The sequence below is a fragment of the Chelonoidis abingdonii genome, chromosome 1 (genome assembly GCF_003597395.2).
Source record: "Chelonoidis abingdonii isolate Lonesome George chromosome 1, CheloAbing_2.0, whole genome shotgun sequence".
NCBI classification, from domain to species: domain Eukaryota; kingdom Metazoa; phylum Chordata; order Testudines; family Testudinidae; genus Chelonoidis; species Chelonoidis abingdonii.
In genome coordinates, this window is record NC_133769.1 from 125,190,381 (window position 1) to 125,214,050 (window position 23,670).

At 39.3% G+C, this 23,670-nt stretch overlaps 1 protein-coding gene across 2 annotated transcripts; it reads left to right on the top strand.

Moving 5' to 3' along the window:
- Positions 1 to 978: 978 nt before the first annotated feature.
- IAPP (islet amyloid polypeptide) lies at positions 979 to 4,899 on the top strand. 2 transcript variants are annotated; one of them, XM_032796034.2, is made up of 4 exons: positions 979 to 1,264; positions 1,660 to 1,756; positions 1,895 to 2,029; positions 4,699 to 4,899. In XM_032796034.2, exons 2-4 carry the CDS (start codon positions 1,677 to 1,679, stop codon positions 4,886 to 4,888), a joined length of 405 nt encoding a protein of 134 aa, XP_032651925.1. In that variant the 5' UTR covers positions 979 to 1,264; positions 1,660 to 1,676; the 3' UTR covers positions 4,889 to 4,899. The 2 variants fall into 2 exon arrangements, with proteins under 2 accessions (XP_032651925.1, XP_032651927.1); XM_032796036.2 differs by having other exon boundaries at positions 1,940 to 2,029.
- The last annotated feature ends 18,771 nt before the right edge of the window (positions 4,900 to 23,670 follow it).

Here is a 23,670-nt window from a genome sequence, read left to right on the forward strand (position 1 = left end):
CCCGCGAGCCCTAGTCAGCTTGCATGAGCTAGTTGTGGGTTTTTAATTGCAGCGCAGAAGTATCCACAATGATTTAGGAGCTAAGTTCCCTTTTCAAAACAGACGTTCATAAGCTTAAGGGCTTAGATTTATGGCGTCTTTTGGGGGGGAGTGCCTAAAGATGCACATAGGCACTTATAAGGATTTTTTGAAGTACCTAAATAGATTGTGCTACTAAATCCCATTGATTTAAATGGGAGTTAGGGGCTTTACCTGTTTAGCTACTTTTGAAAATCCCAATAGGTGCCTATGTGCATTTATATGTACCTAAATACCTTTGTAAATCTGGCTGTATGTCACTTTTGAAAACAGGACTTTGTCTCCTACCCACTTAGATGCTTCTGAAAATTTTACTCTGTAGCATAATGCATAGTCACAAGGAGGCAGAAAGAAGATTGCCCGGGCAACATCTATTCTGTAATTTCTTAACTTTTATATGCCTGACTTTACATCCTTAACAACATTAATTTATTTTAGTTTTCATGTATGAAATATTCTATATCTAGAGAGAGAACATACTAGCAACAGGAAAACTTATACTCAGCTGAAATTGTTATCCAACTTATTCTCTGGATGTTCAAGCTATTCCTACTGGTCAGTTTTAAATCACATCCTCTTTCTTCTCAGTCCTCATCCTTTCCTGTCATTTGCTCTGATTTAGGTTTTTATATTTGTGTATTTATTACAGATCTCTACCATTTTTTTCTCTTTTCCATGATTTCCAGTGCTTCTGTCTATTTTGTGTTTCATTTACTTTTGATCTGGTGTTTCATTTTGCTTCCTTTATAATTTTTTTCTTACCTTATTTAGCCCTTGAAAACGCCCCCAGGAAATATGACCTCAGCATCTTATTAGAACTGTAAAATTGTGGCTTTAGTTCTGTGTGCAATATAATATTACAGTAGTTTCATGAGGGCATCCTGCATAGGCTAGGTCAATGTTTACTGATGTGTTAATATAATAATAACCCATCTACCTCTTCTCATCTCTGGGGTACTTTCTATCTATAGGGATGGAAATGAATGACAGAGTCTCTCTGTGCTGCCTGATGTCAGAGCTGAGAAAGGTGTGAAGGGTATATAAGAGCTGTATTACTTGCCAGCAAGGAGGGACGAAAAAAGGGATACTGCAGAGTCAGATGCAAGCGTGGAATTGTTGCATGTACCCTTCCTGCTAATACAGACGGGTGTTAAACTTCTTCAGTTAGTTCCTTGACCACTACAAGGTAAATGATGTATCCTTTCTGTTATTTCAGATATAAAGCCACACACACTTTAAAGGGGGCACAATCTGCCTCATTACTAAGGAACAGTGTTATTCAAAGAAAGGCTAAAAGAAAGATCTCTGTACAATCTGTAACTGAAACCACAATCTGAAATTTAGAAACTGTTGGGAAAAGAAAGCAAGGGAGATGGGAAGAGGATTTAATCCACTAGATGCCAAAATTTGCTAAAGAGCCATCTGAATTTATCTTTGTTGTGTCACTAAAGTTTGATCATGCTGCTGCTCTAATTTAATGGCAGAGATTAACTATTGCCTGTTTAGAACAGCACTGAGGTGGGATCTCTTGTATGTTGAACAGTACTTAGGATTTTAGTTTTTAATTATTATTCTTTTCAGAAATTTAGGAAGGAAAGATGTGCAACCTGAAGCTGCCAGTTGTCTTCATTGTGCTCTCTGTTGCTTTAAGCTACTCGGAGGCTACACCTATGGAAAGGTAAGTAATGAAAAATATTATTTATTTTTAATGAGAAATCAGATGTTTCAGACTGTTGCATTATTCACTTTGGCCATTAAACAATATGAGCTAAATAGGGCTATTCAATTTCACTGTGTATTTTGTTATTGTTTAAAGACTATTCTCTGTGGCTGATGATCTATCTGATGGGATTTCCAATAGACAAGGATGGCTATTACCAGTCCTGTCAAGGAATACACCCTGGGGACTTAACGGGGCATTGCCACAACTGGCTGCAGCAAAGCCAAAAAGGTATTGATTGTCTTCTGCATTCTTCTATTCAAACCAGATAGAATTAAATTAAGAAGCATAATTTGTGCCAGCATTTTTTTTTCTGTTAGATCCCTTCAATTCTATTCAAATTCTCTCAAAGAGCGCTTAAAATATTCTTTTTGGTAGAAACGTAGCCATTCAGTAAAGCAAAGTATTTCAAGTTAAAAAGTGAAATATAGTTGGAAAGACAATCAGTTTTACCAGATCTTTTATGGAAATCTGAAAAGCTTTCAAAATGTGTTCTCTGAATTTTCAGCACACAATTTTTAGGTTATGTTGTGAAAGGAGGTTTACTCTCAAAGGGATCTGCTATTTAAATGTTAATTTTTCATGCCTCAGTGATGGGGACATATGACATTTCTTTCCATGTCAAAAAGAATTCCTTTTGGAGTGAATTTAATTATTTTAAAATATTACTGTCTTCAGAAGGTGAATGATTGCTCATTTTTGAGATAAACAGCAATTTCAGCATAGCAAGCATCAACAGAAACAGTTTGTCATGCTAGAGTTTCACTAGTTTGTAGTACATTTTACAAATGCATAAATGTAATTTTCAGTAGACTCTTGATGTATACATATTGCAATTTTAAAAGAATTTGAAGTTTATCCTAAGTGATAAACAGGATTGAATAACATTAGGAAAATTAGCTATATTATCTGGTCTGTCTGCTTACTGCATCTTTACGTGATTTTCCTTCACCAGACATTAAACACATCTCTTTTTATAGCTACCTCTGATCACAGTATCTCTTTCAACCTAAAGAATGATTATTACAAACTAAAGTGATTATCCTCCAATATAATATGGCTAGTGAACACACAATACCAGAATTCTTATAGCTAGTCCTCTTTATTTTAAACAGTTACAATCAAACATTTCTCTAACACATATTTTCTTCACGTGTGGGGTCTGATACCCTACTCATCAATGTCCTCATCCAACAGCCCTCTTCAAAGTGAGCAGCCCCCACTGAATCCAATGGTATTCCCCATTCACAGCCATGATGAGTTTTTGTGTCATTTTGTTCGACTGTTAGGTATTGATAAAATATATAATAACTTGCTGCATCAGTTTCATAATGTTAACTATTGTAAAAATATAGGTCCAGAGTTTTAGGGTCTGGGCCTACACCATTTAAGAGAATGAGTGCTTTGTCTTCATGAACAGATTAGCAATTTCATGAGACTAAATGATTGATTTGTCCTTCAAGGTGAAAGTACCTAGCAAGTTTTCCCTCCATGATATATTGTTTGCTGGCTGTGTGATAGTATTTTATGTCTTTTCTACTAGGCTTTAAGAGCCTGATCAAGCTCCCCTTGGAGTCAATAGAAAGACTCCCACCGACTTCAAAGGAAGTTGGATCAGACCCTAAATCACCATTTAACTGAAATATGAAATGTTTAAAATATGAATCACTTATGAACTATTACCCATTTGCTAGCCAGCAGCTGTTATAGCTCAGACATTTAGCACACAGTTTCTATTTCACCAGGGCTCTGAGATTCAAAATCACGCTGTTGAAACATAATGTGACAGACCCAGTCAATTAATGCGAAAATTATTAATCAGGAATTAGTCAGAGTAACATTGCCAAAATTCATATTATTTGCACTAAATTATTTGACCTATTCATCAACAAAATGGAATGTACTTCATGTCACATCAGCATATAGATTACTTTGAAGAAGTAAAGGGAAATCCTTTGGAACAGATGGTCCTTATTTCAGGAACTACTGTCAACAGCAGAGAGCGTCTATTTAAGGGCATGGCTTAATGGTCTAAGAAGGAAGTTTGAAATCCCTGAGCTCCCCAGAACCAAAAGATTCGAACTCAACTCTTCTTCTTTGTGAAGTGAGGTCCCTGCAGCTTACTGTGTGTGGGTCAGTTGGATAAGACCTTAAAACTGAGGTTTTCTTTGCACACGGATGTTTCAGTGACACATTTTGTAAGAAAGGTAGGGCCCTGTCCAAAAGTGGCTCTCCCCCACCGCAGCAGTATTGCCATGCTGCTATGCTCCCACAGAAGTGGCTGATTTTCAGTAGTGAGGAATTACTGTTTGTACAAAGCCAAAGCTTGAGTGGTACAGAAGCCAATGAAAGGTTTAGATACTGAGCACCTCTCAGGATCTGACCCACAGCCCTAGGCTCAATCCTGCTGCCTTTTAAATTAATTGAAGGTTTGCCATTGACTTTAATGGGACCAGTATGGGGCCCTCTGAGATTAAGGGAACTGAATAAATGTGAGTGAGTATTATAATGCTAATCATTCTCATGATATCAGCAAGTTCTCTAAATAGTCATAAAAGTTAATCTTGGAGCTAAATCATTGTTGTCACTTACTGACTTAAGTATACTATTATTACAGTTATTCTAGGTGCCAGAAGCTACTGTGCTGAATATCAATAAAAATGACATATGAATCTTGAGGTTTTTGAATTTAACCTACACCTATCATTAAAATAGCTAATAGCATACAATGTGATTTTTTTTCAGGCACAAAGTAGGAGGCAGGAATATTGTACTTTTCACATATTTGTGCTCACATTAAAAGAAATTCTACATTATCAGTTAAAATGCCTTTTAGAGGTGGCATATTTGATTGCTCATCATTGGACTTCACTATGGCTCTGTTTGTTTTATGTTACCAGTCACCGCTTGGAGAAACGGAAATGCAACACTGCTACATGTGTGACACAACGTTTGGCTGACTTTTTAGTTCGATCCAGCAACACCATCGGAGCAATTTATTCACCTACCGATGTGGGATCCAATACATATGGCAAGAGGGACCGAGCTGGGCTTTTAAACAGAGAACCCCTAAATTATCTACAGCTTTAGTGTGTTGAAATGATTACTGCTGCACTCATCATTAGGGGTTTCTCCCCAGTTTTTATGTATAAATAATCTTTTAGTCATTTATTACCTATACATTCTTAACAGTGCCTTGTTTTCTTTGTGTGTGTGTCTGTGTATGTGACTTTCATGGTTCTCGTTTCACTATGCATGTATAATCACATGCATAGGGTATGGTTTTGAATTCACGAAAAGCTTCAGAAATCTGCTCATTACATTCCTTTGTGAAAAAAAAATAAATCACAAAAATAAACTGAAATGTAATTGCTATAGGGTTTTTTTTAATTAAAAAGATTAAAAAGACAATCATGATGTGTATGTCTTTATAGTCTCAGCTGGGTGAGGGGAAAAAAATGAAACCTGACCTAAACAACCAGTAAGGGAGCTAACAAAAATCAGTCAGTTAATAGAGGTTGTGTCCTAACGTAAGTGAAGCAGAATTGTACTCAGTACTTTTGGAGATACTTTAGAGGAGTTATAGTCCCTTACTGCACACTAAGTAAGAATTATTGGATGAAATTCTATGGCCTATGTTATGCAACTCAGATTAGATGATTATAATGGTCCCTTCTCACTGAAAAATCTTTTAGTCTAATAAGGGTGATCTTGTGTTCAGGTTTCATTGCATATTGCAATATGGTATTTTAAGGGTTTAAAATTCTTATGTCTAAATTTTAGCTCATTTAACTCTAACCACTATGAGAAACAGTAAATTATAAAGCAGAGCACAAGCAAGTCTAAATTTTAGCTCATTTAACTCTAACCACTATGAGAAACAGTAAATTATAAAGCAGAGCACAAGCAAACCCAGCTAATAGGATGACAAGAACTTTGTATTCTTCTTAAAAGCATTCCTACAAAAGAAATGGCATCTTCCTTTGTATGTTCCCTTCTCCGAACTGAATTAATCAACTGATTAAAAAGCAAGCAAGCAAAAGCATTAAGCTATCTATGACAGCTTTATTTAAAAAAAAATCTGTTCATGACAAAGATTGTTTCCAACTAGTATTTACTAGTACTAAGCAATTCATTAATATCTAAGAGCAGTTTGACACCATAAGCTTTTTCTTGGTCTGATTCCGGCACAACTTCAGTGTACGTTTATGAAATGAACATGTCATTTTAATCTGTGTTGTGGGCTTTCAGAAAAACTGCCTCATCCAGTATATTACAATAGGAATTTTTGTTTCTCTTCATCATATTCTCAATTAAAAGTATGATGACATCAGGAAACCACATACTGGATAGTGGCTTCTTAAGTCTGTCAAATTATGAAAACCTTTTAGTAGAAGTTCTGTAGGCCACACATGCCTTCTCATTGAAAACCACCATTAGTGGAAAAGTAAATTAAACCCTCTGCATGGGTTGATTCACTTTGTTGTGTTTTCTTTATAAAGTGTGCCTTAGATTACAAACTCTAAGTTTAAACTTTATTTTAATTTATGTTTTGCCTTCGTTTTATGAACTGATCTGAAGTACAATGAAATAAAAACTAAAGCAATATGCAAGCTATTGCTGTTATAATCGTTTGTTCATAAAAGGTTAACCTTAATGATATTGCAAAGGAGAGTTATTCATAAAGTCTTTGAAAAAGTTGTCCAAATGGTATTCCGCTTGCTTAACACTTCTGGCAGCTTAAAAACAGATGTACTTTCACTTCATTCTTACTCAAGTTCTACACCTTCTTTATGTATCCAGCTTAGTTTGATTTTTTTTCAATTCAAGTATAACAATCACTCTCCAGAAAGCAAACAACCAGATATTCTTAGAGTTGTGGTGGGGTGTCACAGATAGGATGTAATGGTGCATTAGAGTAATTGCATAGCATCTTGCAGGTAGTTGCTTCAAGGTTTATCGTACTGTGTTTTCAAAGAATGTTGGTAATCCCAGAATTAAAAGCTTTATACATATTAACTATCAATGCATCAGCAGTCTCTAGATTGTCATTTGATGACCCTACCACACTGATAAAACTGATCACATTAAAACTCTGCACAGACTGGCAACATCTCCTCAGTTTCAGTGGTACCAAGTACATTTTTTTCTGGACTGTCCAATGCACCCTTCCAGTGATTGTGATGGTATCAGTAGTACCATTTCTTTGGTTGGGAGGATACCCAGAACAGGGACTTTTCCTCAAAGTCAACAGATCAACTAATAGTGAGTCACACCTTAATATACTTAGGACCCAACTCAGCAAAAACATTTAAGCATGTGCTTAAGTCTCTCTCAATTCAATGGGACATAAGCATATGCTTTGCTAAATCAGGGCCTTGATGCCACTCGCGAAAGCTATGTCACTTTAGACTCAGTCTTGCAAGGTGCAAATACCCCTCATTCCCATTAACTTCAACTGCCTGGAGATAGCCAATCCTTCACAAGATTGGAGCATGCCATAACATATATAGAATACTATAACCCAAAACTGGACATTTCTAGTGGCCCTAGACAGTTCTGCTATGATCACTTAGTCAATAGGAGTTTTGCCTGAATAAAGAATTTGGAATAGAATCATTGGTCTAATTTGGATATAGTTTATTCTTGGCAAATTGTTGCATGCCCCCCTCACCAGCTCCCTTTCTGCCATGGAGATCTATCAGAGTGTGGAACAGTCTCTCTCAAGCCCAATCACTTGAGACGTCTAAAATGAAGCTGGACAATCATAGAATATTAGGGTTGGAACGGACCTCAGGAGGTCATCTAGTCCAACCCCCTGCTCAAAGCAGGGCCAATCCTCAGACAAATTTTTTGGCCCAGTTTCCCAAATGGCCCCCTCAAGGATTGAACTCACAACCCTGGGTTTAGCAGGCCAATGCTCAAACCACTCAGCTAGCCTTCACCCATAAAACTTCTCCACTTACAGCTTCTGGAGCTGTGGTTCTGGTTCTGTCTGGACTCAGTTACTGGTGTGATTTGCTCAGTGTGACAACAGTTCATTTGTTGCCACAAAAAACAAGCCAGGCTATTAAACCATCAGAATGATTGGTCCACATTGCTGGAAACATGCAAAAAAGCCATAAGGAATTAGGTGCCTGGAGGGCAAATGTCAGTTCAAGTGTCTTTGTTTTGAGAAATGGCCTAAAGTAAGAGTTGTTCCTTTGAATTCACTATTTGTGGCCCAGTTCTGATACCCTTACTCATTTAGGGTACATCTACACTACCTGCCGGATCAGCGGGTAGCGATCGATCTATCCGGGATCGATTTATCGTGTGTAGTGTAGTGTAGACATGATAAATCGATCCCTGATCGCTCTCCCGTCGACTGCTGAACTCCAGCTCATTGAGAGGTGGAAGCAAAGTCGACGGGGGAGCTGCGGCCGTTGATCCCGTGCCGCGAGGACGCGAAGTAAGTAATTCTAAGTCAATCGTAGCTGAAGTTCCGTATCTTAGATCGATTTCCTCCCCCCTCCCCCCCCAGTGTAGACCAGAAGTAGTCCTGTTGATCGTATTGAGGCTACTTGCAGAGTTAGGTACTACTTATTTTTAGTATGACCCTTAGATAGGGAAGGCAGGATCATATGACAGTGGTCTCTATTTTTTAAATAAAAATAGAAAACAGTAAAGCATTGGTTCTTCAAAACCCACAAATGGCATAATGTTAAACATTGCAGAATAGGGGCACCGTCGTGTGAAGTGCCATTGAAATCAGTGAGCATTAGGCACCGAACTTGCTTAGGTGCTTTTGAAAGTCCCACTAGGTGCCTATTTGCACTTTTAGGCCCATAAAATACCTTCAAAAATCAGGACCCTCAATGCCCTTTGGGTTCAACTGGAGTTAAAGATGCTGTGTACCTATGAAGTGGTGCTTAGCAGCTTGCAGCATTGGGGGTCAAGGGAAAAAATTAAGAGGGAAAAAAAAGAGAGGAAACAGAAAAAACAAGGACATAAAATGCAATAAACAATATACAGATACGAAAGCTCTGCATTTTTTTATTAACTGACATTAAATCACATAATAAAGGGGAAAATATGGAGAAGACTAAAGAAGAATGCATTAAAACAGTAGCAGACAGTAAGGCCTAATGTTTCCCAGGGACTGAGATATTTTCATAAAAGGTAGAATTTGCATCTTCTTGGATGAATATGGCTTAGCTAAGAAATTGGTTTCATTTTAAAAGGCTTGGTCTAAAATTTTGAAAAGCATGCACAGTATTCATGTGACATTAGTAAATTTTACTAAAAAATTTTTTGAATGAATGTTTTCATTTTCCACAAAGAAAATACAAATATTTCTGCTGCTCAGAAAGATTCTGAATTAGCTCCCAACTTAGGCTGGCCATGCTCCTGTTGACGTCCAGGAGACAATTTTTAGCAACAAGTTTGGATTTTGTTGAGTGGTTTTCTAAAATCATTTGCAAGTGATCCTGTCAATAAAATCAGTTTCCAGAAACGCTTTAGTTCATGTCTTGGGTAGCTGCAGTCTTCCCTTTTTGAAGATGTGCTGTTTGAGTCTATTCATATATTAATATAGCTTGACATTTATGGTAGATTGCTTCTGTTGACAGCAACACAGTTAAGTAATTTTGTTGTCTAACTTAGTTATCATGTCAGAAAGAGACTGTTTTGCATTGCTTCTGTTGTACGCCACTAGCAAAATGCTCTGGTTAGAATGACATCTCACTGCTCTGTACAGAAGCTAAAAATAATGTTTGAAGTACCATAAAATAGAATCTTTCTAACTGAAAGACAACTTCTGCTTCAGTCATCTTATTAATAGCTCTTAATTCCCCCTGCCCACACACACAAACACACTTAAAAAAAATCCAGGTAAGTATACTGGAAAGTTAAAACATAGATAAAACTATATTTGTAGAGCAGGATATAGCTCAATACCCAGACTCAAAACCAGAGCTGAAACCATAGGTTCAGGAAAATGAAGGTCAACCACTACTTTAGAGAGTCAGGGCAGTTTCTATAAGCACCCTAAAGTTCGGATGATTTTCTGAACATTATGACTCTGTATAACTAATCTGAAAATCCTATGCAGACTGGTCGCGTTTCAGAACTGCCATGAAGAAAAAAATATATCCTGAATTATAATCCTCTAAGAAGGCAATGTTTCTTTAAACGCAATCTATTTCCTTACCAGAATGATAATTCTATTCTGATAAACCTAGAAATTCACTTAACATGCCAGCAAAACCTGAAATTAGTGATCTTCTGATCGTTATCACATGATGTTAGCCTGAAAAACCAATCAAGGCTGAGACAATGGTAACACTAAGACAATAGTTTAAATTCTGTCCATTCTACAACAGTTATTCTTCTTATTACTAAAAATTCCTAACAAAAAGAATATATTTAAATGCATTTTGATCCTAACAATGAGACTGATTTATGTAACGATTTTGCCATGAAGTCACTACTTATTTCTTCAGAGAATGCCATACAAGTCCAGATTGTTTAATTTTTCAAATTAGAGATCATTCTTCTATATTCTGGTAATATTTTTGCTTCTGTGTTAATGAGACTTTTTTAAGTTCAGCACTAGAACTATTTCTTATGTATAGTTCAGATCCTAAGATACAATAATTAGTATCTTACTGTGCAAGTAATCCCATCATCTTCAATGAATTTATTGCAAAGTATTAATCTGTGAAAGTAAAGGTATCAGAATTTGGGCATATGAAATTAGCCCCATATTTTGCTTAGTGAATCATTCCTGGTTATTGTTTGTTTTGTTTCCAAATGATTTCATTGGGAGCAGAGTCTCATGCCCTTACTCACATAGAATAGTACCTTACTGCATGAGTGTATTGAAGTCACTGAGACATCTTGTAGAATAAGGTGCTACTAGGCTTGCCAACCCCCCAGGATTAGCCGGGAGTCTCCTGGAAGTGGCATTGATCTCCTGGTGATTATTGAAAGCAATCCAGTAAATTTTAATAGGATAATTTAAGAAAATGGCAGTATGTCATGTTGGGGAAAAAAAATCTCCCAAATAGCTTCAATCAGACTTGGCAACCCTAGGTGCTACTCAGCATGGGCAAGAATATCAGAGGCTACCCAGTGTTTAAAGTATTTCAAAGAGGGGGATCACAAATCTGGCCCTGACCAGTTGGGCTAAATAATTTTCAGACTATGGGTTGTTTGTAAACTGTTCTTTGTTCAGTGTTCATTATTTCTGTTGTATAGTTACATGCCTAAGAGCACATAGCTCACGTCTGGTGTGAATTTTCTTTTCAGATCAATAATCACTCAGGTGAGAGTTCCTGTAACTTTAGGCGAAAAAAAATTGGCTAGAATAAGAACTAGAGATTAATCTAAATCAAAAAGTTTAGACTCAACTTTTGAACTTCCACAAAGTTTAAATGGTATTTGGATCAGCTACCTCTCTCTTAGGGCCAGACCTGAATCTTCATGCAAAATCTGACGCAAATCAGAAGTGAATCTTGTGGCCTGAATAATTTCTGGGAAAAATTCAGCAGCATTGGTTAATAGTATTGAGTGATGTGGGTTAGTACCCTTCATGTTTTCATTTAGGTTCCAGGATTCCATTTCATTTCAATGGATTAATCCATTCATTGTGTATTATTTATTATTAGTAATATTAGTAGTAGCATATTGGTTCTGCAATGCAATCCTCTTCAAACAGACTTACCTTACAATTCCCACAGCTTCCACACAGGGAATTGACAGTGCAGAACTTTGGTGTGCACTGCTTTTCACTCCCCATCCCATAGTCTGAACCGCAGGGCAGTGTAGATGTAGCCTTAGAGGAAGGAGTTAATAAATAATACTAATGAAATTACTATACCACCTCTACCTCGATATAACACCACCCGATATAACACAAATTCGGATATAATGCGGTAAAGCAGCACTCCGGGGCGGGGGGGCTGCACGCTCCAGCAGATCAAATCAAGTTTGATATAACGCGGTAAGATTTTTTGGCTCCCGAGGACAGCGTTATATCAAGATAGAGGTGTACTTCTGTTTGCTAGCCTTCTGGGTAAAATGGAAGGGATTTAAATGAAAAAGAGGATGGTATGATAGGACAGACATGGTGTTCCACCTTTAAGGACAGCATGGAGGAAGGCATGAGTAGAAGAAAAACAGAAAGGGTATTGAGAGTAGCATCAATAACAGAGATATCTGCATCTTTTTACATTGACTAAGGGTGAAATTCATCCCTCTGAACTCATCCCAGCACAAGACCTATTTACCACTTAAGTCCTCAACATAGGGTTTAAATTGAATATAAGCCTTTCATGGGTCCTCTGCACAAGAGTGAATTACATCCTTCAGAACCAAATCTTGCAGTCCTTACTGAATCCTTACTCCCAGTGGGAATTTTGGCTGAGTAAGGAGTGCAGGATTTGGCCCACTGATATTATACTTCAAATTCATAGGGAAGAATGAGAATTTTATATTTTGGATGGAATCATTTTCTGTAACATATTCATAAACATAAGCAGGAGACTCCAGCTAGGTCAAACAATGCCCATGAGTTTTGATGCTCGCATACTACATTACATTCATAGATAGATAGATAGATAGCACCTTCTTTACAGTTATTTGTATGGCATCAAAGGAGCAGGAAGATTGGATACATCTGACTAATGCTAAGGTTGTAAACTTCACAGAGAAGAAATCAAAAACTACCTGTGAACCTCCCCCTCCTCATCCAAATGCATCCATCACTTTCTAATAATTTCAAGTGCAGTTCTAATCAAAAACCTATACCCTTCTCAGTCCACATTTCTGCTCTCTGTATCTATTTATTGACAAGAATAACCTTGTAGTATTTTTAAACACACACACACATGCACTCTCTCTCTCTCTCGTTAGCTCTGGCAGAGCCAACACAGATCAGAGTGAGCAAGAGTAGACTCCCTTTTGGCTCATTCATCATACACATAAATAAATAAATAAATAAACAAACAACCAAACAAACAAACCCATGAGGTTTCCACAACTGCATCTTGTCTACACTTGAAATCAAAAGTTGCACAGGTGAGCTGCATCGGCTTTTGTCCTGTTACTTTTGTATGCTTAGTGCCAGCTTGAGCTCCAGAATCTCAGCTTTCATTTTATAACTATAATAGTAAATCTCTAATCTTTATGATTGTGAAAAGACCCCACTGAAGAAGTAAGATCTGCCTGAGTCTGGAAATAGGCTGAAACCGCAGTCCTGACAGAAGTGTGAAGTGCCCTCATTTATCACTAAGGCTGTTAACCCTGACCCCCTAATAATTGCAGCTCAAATGTGAACATTGCTAACTATTTCACTGCTTACAGAAGCACACAAGAACAAGGAAAAATCATATTATGATCTGCACAATCTGCAATTTGGTGTCACAAACAGAAGAAGTTCAGATTGTTGGTAGAGCTTGAAAAAAGTATTATTTTTTATTACAGGCAGAAATTACACTGGAAAAAAATAAGACACCTCACTTGGTCAGGGTTACTGGCAAGGATGTGAGAGCCACAAAGAACAGTCTGACTTTTCAGTTCCCAAGGGGCGTTTGTAATGCTGGCAGGGTGAAGGAGAAAAATCCCTAACTTTGTAAATAGAGCGTGTTAAGTCTCTGAGAGCCAATAAACACGGAACCCCATTATGCCATTTGTCCAGAGTCACTTTTCGGAGCAGAATTGCACTTTAGGGGCCCGGGTTGAGGGCTGGGAGGGGAAGCTGAACATTAAGCATAGGTTTAAATCCCAATGAAGTCAAAGAGATTTAAGCACATGCTTAAAGTTCAGCATGTACTTAAGTCAGGGGTCTTTCAGAAGTGGTGTGCCAAGTCTTCATTTATTCTCTCTAAATTTAGGGTTTCGTGTGCCAGTCATACATTTTAATGTTTTTAGAAGGTCTCTTTCTATAAGTCTATAATATATAATTAAACTATTGTTGTATGTAAAGTAAAAAGTTTTTTTAAAATGTTTAAGGAGTTTCATTTAAAATTAAATTAAAATGCAGAGTCCCCCAGACCAGTGGCCAGGACCTGGGCAGTGTGAGTGCCACTGAAAATCAGCTTGTGTGCCGCTTTTAGCACGTGTGCCATAGGTTGCCTGCCCCTGACTTAAGTGCTTTGCTGATTCAGGGCCAGAAAAAGGTAGGGGAATTAAAAGTTAAAGTTCAGTTTTCTGTGTATTAAAAGTTAGTCCATGTAGAATAAAGATAAATTTAGTTTCTCTCATCTTGTTTTTAAAGAAGCAAACTGTCCTATGCAAAATAAATAAATTAGGCCTCAGCTGCAGAAAGTACTTCAGCACATATTTAAGACTGTTTTTATTTAAAAAATTCACACATATGCACATGCTTGAACATACCCTTAAATATCACTGACTTCAATGGAATTTAAGGACATGTTTAAGCATGAGGCTTAAGTATGTGTTTAAATTAAGCATGAGAATGATACAGATCTCCTTTGTAAAGTGCTTCATCATCGGGATGATTTAGTTGGTGTTGGTCCTGCTTTGAGCAAGGGATTGGACTAGATGACCTCCTGATGTCTCTTCCAACTCTGATTACCAAGAGTTTTACTGAATTGGGGCCTAAATGAGTAAATAAATCATAGTTCAGAAAAAAGTCACAATGGGATGATTATCAATAAACAAATAAGAGTATGGGAATCTTTCTGGAAGACTATACAAAACTATTGTTCATAGGCCACTCTTCTGCTAACATTAGGTATTTCTCAGAGTACCAAGAAGCCTGTCCTTTACATTAATATTGCTTGCAAATAGCCTCTGCCAGGAATGTCTTGAATTCAAATGACTTTTTTCTTCGTATAAATATTATATAAAGGTCAGTCTTTCTGAACATATATATGGTTCCATTTGATAGAACAAGTTCCCACTACTGAACTTACTTTGTTCAGAGACTGAGGATCACAAACATGCAGTTCAGTAGAATGAATCTATAGGGCCACATCTACCTTTAAAAGAAAGCACAACGTTTCTACACATTACTTCTTCCAATTGTTTAATCCTGACATTAAAAAAAGACCTTCCCCCACAGTGAACTGAAGTTTGAAAAGTGGCTAAACTCTCCCCACTCTGCAATGCAGACATGCACTTCAATTTGAATAAAAGTAATACCTTCTTCAGTTAAATCCTTCTTATGATATCAAAATGTAAGCTACATATGTCCCATGGGCCAAAGTTTATTGTCTTCAGTGAACTTAGTGAGCATTCAGGATGAATTACATCCACTAATTTCAACCATTTCTATGAAATCTGATTAAAGTCTAAGATGACAATTTATTTAGGAATGAATTTATTTAAACCAAATGGCATAAGAAGTATGTTAACACAGAGTTAAGATTGTTTGGTGGTGTGTTGTCCCCTTGCAGAACAATGAATTGGCAAAACTCAAACTTCTGAAAACCAGGAAATGCAGTTAAGTTTGCTAATGTAACCTTAGCTCTGCCTTCTTTCAGCAATGTTCCAATATGCCCTGTTAACGCACATACGTGTACTCTGCCAGCCCCACTTAATAATTCCTAAATATTTAAATGCACTATCTCTTCGTTTCCTTTCACAATCCATTTATTCTCACCCATTGGATTCCATGCAACACTAAAGAAGAAAATGTAAAAGTTGCCCATGACACCTTCCTTCTGTTCCCCTGGAGCTGGCAGTAATCAATGGGAATTATTTGGGTACACTCTCAGTGCAGCCAATGTTTTAGGTGTACCCACAATAAATGGTGGAAGAAAGAATTGAGCCGACATACCATCAAGCAACCTTAACTGTGTTGTCATTTTTTGTCACTGAATTTCCTAGTTTTTTTGAACAGAAGAAAAAAAATGTTTGTTGTAGGAGTTAGTTGTCATTTAGGTAGTTGTGCATATTATGTCCTCATTTTGCATACCAAGCCAGACAGTCCTGTCCCACCTGCTCCACACCAGATAGGACCCACCAGCCCTGCTTCAGCACATCTCCCCAGCCACACCTCTGAGCCACTCACTGTGTTTCCCCTTTCAGCCTGGGCACCTCCTGTCCTCACTACTGTACCCAGGCCTCCCAGACGCAAGCAGGGAATGCTTCTCCAGTGTACAAAAGTTTCTTTTGCATTTACTACACCCCCACTCACCACCTCAGTATGTGCCAGGGCTGGTGAGAGAAATCAAACAGGGTTTCTGTTCCAAAATACTGACAGCTTTATGTTGAGAAAGATCTTCTGACCCTGTCCAATGGAGGTTCCTCATCTCTGAGAAACAATGAGGTGTTAGAGCGTGTAATGTTTGTATGCTGCACAGTACACATTTTCTGGTCAGCCAGGCACCCTCCAATGCTTGATTATTGTCACTAAACCAAATCAGAGAAAACTATCACAGACACAAATCTGAGGCAGTCCAAATCTGCTTTCATACATTGTATGAGGTATATCCCAGGAATAAGGGCCAGATCATTGCCACCCAATTGAATTACCATAATGTCTGGTAGATTGCAACCTCTTCAGTCACAGGTTAGACACTGCAGAGTGGGAAAACCCTGATGCCAGTGCAGGCCACCTCCCTCCATCCAAATCAGTTTGTAGTTGGGAGCCTCCATATCATGGTGCACTCCTTGTTCTCTTACCATCAAATTAGGCCTGAATAAAGACTGGGAGTGGATAGGTCATTACAAAACTTAATTTCCCCATACTAATTTCCCCCTACTGTTACTCACACCTTCTTGTCAACTGTTTGAAATGGGCCACCCTCATTACCAATACAAAAAGTGATTTTTCCACCCTTGGTACTCTACTGTTCAGAATAGCCTACTGCCACTTTAATTAAATTGTCTCATTGGCACTGACCCCCCATTTGGTAAGGCAACTCCCATCTTTTCATATACTCTGTATATATATATACCCGTTACTGTATTTTCCACTCCATGCATCTGATGAAGTGGGTTTTAGCCCATGAAAGCTTATGCCCAAATAAATTTGTTAGTCTCTAAGGTGCCACAAGGATTCCTCATTGTTTTTGCTGATAGAGACTAACACTGCTACCACTCTGAAACCTGTCACCAGGGAGGCTATTAAAATAAAAAACTCAATAATAATGGGGGATTTCAACTATCCCCATACTGACTAGGTACGTATCACCTCAGGACAGGATGCAGAGATAAAGTTTCTAGACAGCTTAAATGACTGCTTCTTGGAACAACTAGTCCTGGAACCAACAAGAGGAGAGGCAATTCTTGATTTAGTCCTAAGTGGAGCACAGGATCTGGCCCAAGAGGTGAATATAGCTGGACCACTTGGTAATAGTGACCATAATATAATTAAATTTAACATCCCTGTGGCAGGGAAAATACCACAGCATCCAACACTGTAGCATTTAATTTTAGAAAGGGGAACGACACAAAAATGAGGAAGTTAAACAAACAGAAATTAAAAGGTACAGCGCAAAAAGTGAAATCCCTGCAAGCTGCGTGGAAACTTTTTCAAGACAGCACAATAGAGGCTCAACTTAAATATATACCCCAAATGAAAAAGAAACATAGTAAGAGAACCAAAAAAGTGCCACTGTGGCTAAGCAACAAAGTGAAAGCAGCAGTGAGAGGCAAAAAGGCATCCTTGAAAGAGTGGAAGTTAAATCCTAGTGAGGAAAATAGAAAGGAGCATAAACTCTGGCAAATGAAGACTAAAAATATAATTAGGAAGACCAAAAAAGAATGTGAAGAACAGCTAGCCAAAGATTCAAAAAGTAATAGCAAAAAAAAATTTAAGTACACCTCTACCCGGCTATAATGTGACCCGATATAACATGGGTTTGCGTATAGTGCAGTAGCAGCAGGACTCGGGTGGTGCTTTAAAGGGTCCATGGCTCTGGCTGCTGCGGGGAGCCCCAGGCCCTTTAAATCCCACTGGAGCCCTGCTGCCACTACCCCGGGGCTGCCACAGTGGGGCTTACTGGAGATTTAAAGGGCCCGTGCTCCCCACAACAGTCGGAGCCCTGGGCCCTTTAAATCACTGCTGGAGCCCTGCTGCCCCTACTCCGATATAACAGGGTTTCAGCTATAACACAGTAGGGATTTTTGGCTTCCCATGACCGCATTATAGCGGGGTAGAGGTATACATCAGAAGCAGGAAGCCTGCTAAACAACTAGTGGGGCCACTGGATGAGTGAGATGTTAAAGGAGAACTCAAGGACGATAAGGCCATTGCAGAGAAACTAAATGAATTCTTTGCATCAGTCTTCACGGCTGAGAATGTGAGGGAGATTCCCAAACCTGAGCCATTCTTTTTAGGTGACAACTGTGAGGAACTGTCCCAGATTGAGGTGTCATTAAAGAAAGTTTTGGAACAAATTGATAAAGTAAACAGTAATAAGTCACCAGAATCAGATGGTATTCACCCAAGAGTTGTGAAGGAACTCAGATGTGAAACTGTAGAACTACTAACTATAATCTGTAACCTATCATTTAAATCAGCTTCTGTATGAAATGACTGGAGGATAACTAATGCCATGCCAGTTTTCAAAAAGGACTCCAGAGGTGATCCCAGCAATTACGGCTGGTAAGCCTGACTTCGGTACTGGGCAAACTGGTTGAAACTATAGTAAAGAACAAAATTGTCAGACAAAGATTAACATAATTTGTTGGGGAAGAGTCAACAAGGTTTTTGTAAAGGAAATCATGTCTCACCAATCTACTAGAATTATTTGAGTGGGTCAACAATCATGTGAACAAGGAGGATCTAGTGGATATAGTATACTTGGATTTTAGAAAGCCTTTGACAAGGTCTCTCATCAAAGACTCTTAAGCAAAGTAGGCTGTCATGGGATAGGTCCTCTCATGGACTGGTAACTGGTTAAAAGATAGGAAACAAAGGATAGGAATAAATGGTCAGTTTTCAGAATGGAGAGAGGTAAATAGCAGTGTCCCCCAGGGATCTGTACTGGGACCATCCTGTGCAACATATTCTTAAATGATCTGGAAAAAGGGGTAAACAGTGAGGTGGCAAAATTTGTAGATGATATAAAAGTACTCAAGATGATTATGTCCCAGGCAGACTGCGAAAAGCTACAAAAGGATCTCTCAAAACTGAGTGACTGGGCAACAAAATGACAGATGAAATTTAATGCTGATAAATGCAAAGTAAAGTACATTGGAAAACATAATCCCAACTATCCATATAAAATGATGGGGTCTAAATTAGCTCTTACCACTCAAGAAAGAGATCTTGGAGTCATTATGGATAGTTCTCTGAAAACATTCACTCAATGTGCAGCAGCATCAAAAAGAAACAGAGTGTTGGAATCATTAAGATAAGGGAATAGATAATGAGACAAAAATATCATATTGCTTCAATATAAATCTATGATATTCCCACATTTGAAATACGAACATGCAGATGGGTCGCCACATCCAAAAAAGGATATATTGGCATTGGAAAAGGTTCAGAAAAGGGCCAACAAAAATATTAGGGGGTAGGGAACAGCTTCCGATGAGGAAGATTTATAAGACTGGGAACTTTTCAGCTTGGACGACAGAGACATACTAAAGCGGGATATTGATAGAGGTATATAAAATCAATGACTTGGGGGTCGAGAAATTAAAATAAGGAAGTGTTATTTACTCTCATATCACAAGAACTAGGGTCACCAAATGAATTTTTTAAAATAAGGCAGCTAGCTTTAAAACAAACAAAAAGTATTTTTTCACATAATGCACAGTCAACCTGTGGAACTCCTTGCCAGAGGATGTTGTGAAGGCCAAGACTATAATAGGGATCAAAAAAGAACTAGATATATTCCTGGAGAATAGGTCCATGGCTATTAGCCAGGATGGACAGGGATGGTTTCCCTAGCCTCTGTTTGCCAGAAGCTGGGAATGGACAACAGGGGATGGATCACTTGTTGATTACCTGTTCTGTTCGTTCCCTCTGGGGCACCTGGCATTGGCCACTGTCAGAAGACAGCATACTGGGCTAGAGGACCTTTGATCTGACCCAGTATGGCCGTTCTTATGTACTAACTAATGAGCCTTTTTGAGGCTGTTTATTTCAAGACTTAATGCATTTTAGATTCTTTATCTGCGTATATACTTCACACATCCCTAGTACATGTTGGTCTTTTATTCCATTTGGCTACTGGGGCTGATTCCTTTTAAATGGACAACATACTAGGTCTTGTCACCGAGAATAATGGGACTATGGTCACTGTGACCAATAATCTCAGGTGACACTCCCCCCTTTTCCCCCTCCTATAGATACTAGGACACTGTAGTTTAATTAGCTGACACGTATTAACCATGTGACCTTAGAATATGAGCGTTCACAGCATTTTTACTAGGGTAAACAATGAGAATGAGCAAGCAATGAAGAAGTCTAACTGATATTACTTCCTCCTGCAACAAGGACAAACTGATCTGTAAACGTTTGGATACCTCTGAAGATGTGGGTTGCTGCAGGCATTTGGAGCAGGTTCTGTGGGTGCAGCTGGCCTTAGGGAACTAAATAAGCAAAGCACTTAAGGACATGAGTAATCCCACCCTATTCAACAAAGGACTTGAGCACTAACTTATCTTTAACCATGTTCTTAAATATCATTGAAGTCAAAGTCATACTAAAGTGCTTTGCTGACTAAGAATGGGATTAGGCACATGCTTAAACTAAACATGTGCTTAAGTGCTTTGCTGAATAAATCTAAACATGGATTTGGATGCGTAACTTCAGGCACCTGAAAACACTAGCCAGTGACTTGCCCTAGAATACAGAGCAAGTCTCTGGCAAAGCTGGGTAAAGAGCCTTGATAACTTGTGTAAATACTGGTAAACTATTAATAACAAGTAATTTATTCAACAAATTTAGCCTTTTTATCCTTTGTGAATTATTTTCACAGAACCCAGTTCAATTTGTTTTAATTTTTTCATGAACATTTTGTACAAATATATTTCCATCTATCAGATATTCACAAGTGATTCACTTTGAATACATCCTCAGCTATTCACCATTTGAATAACGGTCACCTATATCTTATGGCATTGCTTCGGCTCTCTATTCAGGAGACAAACTTTTAAAAGCAGGAGGGAAATCAGACTTCAAAGACAACAGAATGAATGCGTACCTATGCGACTACTGACAAGCATTTGACTTTCCACAAACATATTTGCAAACAAAGAGTCACCTAACATGACTATTAGCAGAAAATAAATAAAAAGATTGACGTTGAAGCTGTGGTTTGCATGCAGATAAGAATATAACAGCCATACTGGGTCAGACCAAAGGTCCATCTAGCCAGTAGCCTGTCTTCTGACAGTGGTCAAAGCCAGGTGCTGCAGAGGGAATGAACAGAACAGGTAATCATCAAGTGATCCAACCCCTGTTGCCCATTCCCAATGTTCAATGTCAGGGTACAATTTTTTGCAGTTACCACACTCTTCTCAACTCCCATGCTTCCTTTCTGTTAAGTAGTATTGCTGCAAGCTGTCTAAAAGTTATTTGTCTCCTGGAAGTGACTACTTTTAGGTGATGGATGAAGTGATTGCTGGACACAGAGAGAAAGAGAGAGAACTCAAACACACCTATAATCACTTTGTAGATTTGTTGAGTGCACAGGGATTTTTGGATTAAAAAAATGCTAAACAAAGGCTTATTGAGACATTAGAGCAGCTCCACCCGACGAATTGCAACTCAGAGTCTGCTAGCCAATCTGTTACAAGGAGTCAAGTACTCTCTCTTGCCTCTTTCTCACCTACTTGCTCAGCTAAGGAATATTAGGCATTGGAGCTCTTCTAAGTTTTATTTTTACTATTCCTCTACCTTCAAAATGCAAGCTTCACAACAGGAAGCCTTCCTGTGGCCACACTGCTTTACACCCCCCCAAATGTCTGAACCTAAATGACATTATTACAGTATTGCCAACTTCAAGCATTGAAAATCATGACCTATGGTTCCTAAAATAGGCGATTTTTTTTTTAATGAGTCAGGGGGTGTCTTTTCTTTGCTTTCTGGTTTGAGTGTTTAGGAGAAAACTCACTTTACATAAGCAAGCTTTTCTCTACAACCACAAGGGCTAGGAACTTAGATTTTTATTTTATTTTTTTAAGTAAAGCTAAGATTCATAAAATCTCTTTGTTGCAGCAGGTAAAATATCATGAGACGCTGGATAAAATTTCACAATAACGGTGTTGCTAACAATTGCAAAGTACCATAAGGAACAGACTGGTATGGAGGCCAAGTTGAGCACTGCTCTGTGTGACATTTCATGCAAGTTATTTAATGAACTAGTTGGTATATTTAAATATGATTTGCATATAACCATAAACTTACTCTTATGATCAAACACACCCTGCCCCAAGCAATGGCACAGGTAAGTTTACTAATAAGATGTTTTGGGTTAAAGGGTGCTAGGGTGGGGCATGGGGTCATTGAACATCTACAGCCGATGTTTGTGAGTGCTGGGGTGGCTGGAGGTGAAGTGTCTGGGGAAGCCCAGTGTAGTTGAGTGAGGGGAACCTGAGGCTACTGTTAGACATCTCACCTTGTGCTGTTGCTGCTACCACCACACCACCTGAGTGCTTCTTCCCAACTGGGAATGGAGGGATCCAGCAGCTGCAGCAGCAGAAGAGGAGGCACCTTCCTGCCTGCTCAACAGTGCCACAGCAGTTCTGGTTACCAAAAGGTGGAACTGTAGACAAAAGCCTATGGCCTTCCCACAGCTCAGGAAAACCAGGATATTGTGGCTGAGCTGCAGGAATGCAGACATGGTTCCCACATGAGTGAGTGCCATGTGTGAAACAGATGATACTGGGCAACCCTGAATCTGATGGAAATGGGGCATGACCCTTGAGCAAACCTCCTTGTGGCTCTGCAGGTACACAGCCCCCAGCTCCCTTCAATCTTTAAAAACAGTATTCCCCCTCTCCTGGAGTCCAATTTATTTAGTCCAATCAGTTCAGAGCTCCCCCTTTAGGTTCAGGGGACTTCCTAGCCCTCCTTCTTAGGGCTGAAGGAATTTCCTGTCAGGGTCTTCTTAAATCAGGAGTTCTCAGCCCTCCTCATGGAGCTGAGTTATCTCATGCTCACCAGATAAGGAGTCCAAAGTTCTCTTTCTGGAGCTGGTTTACATTTCAAGCCAGTTGTAGCCCTCAGTCAACTTCTCTCCCAGCTGGTCCCCAGTGCCATAACTAAACATTTGCACCCTCTGCTAGAGCCTGGAGTGGGACAATTTTTTTAACCCTGCTCCCATCCTTCCCCGCAATTCCCACTCCCACCTGCTCCTGCATTGTTTGTTGATTTTTTTTCCCCATCTCCCGCTCTACCTGGGTTGCCAGGCATCTGGTTTTCGACCAGAACACCTGGTCGGAAAGGTGCCCTGGTGTCTCCGGTCAGCACCACTGATTGGGCCATTAAAAATCCAGTTGGCAGTGCAGTGGGCCTAAGGCAGGCTCCGTGCCTGCCCTGGCTCTGCACAGCTCTCCAGAAGAGGCCAGCATGTCACTGCGGCCCCTAGGTGCAGGGGCAATCAGGGAAGCTGTGCATGCTTTCCCCCTCCACCAGCGCTGGCTCCACAGCTCCCATTGACGGGGAACTGTGGCCAATGGGAGTTGCAGGTGTGGTGCCTGTGGGCACGGACAGCGAGCACCACTCAGAGCCACATGGCTGTGTCTCTGCCTAAGGGCCAGACATACCAGCCACTTCTGGGAGCAGCATGGAGCCAGGGCAGGCAGGAAGCCTGCCTTAGCCCCGCTGTACTGCCGACCAGGAGCTGCCTGAGGAAAGCACTGCCCAGCCGGAGCCCGCACCCTAAATCCCCTCTTGCACTCAACCCCCCATCCCAGATCAGAATTCCTTCCCACACCCTAACTCCTTCCGAGACCCCACA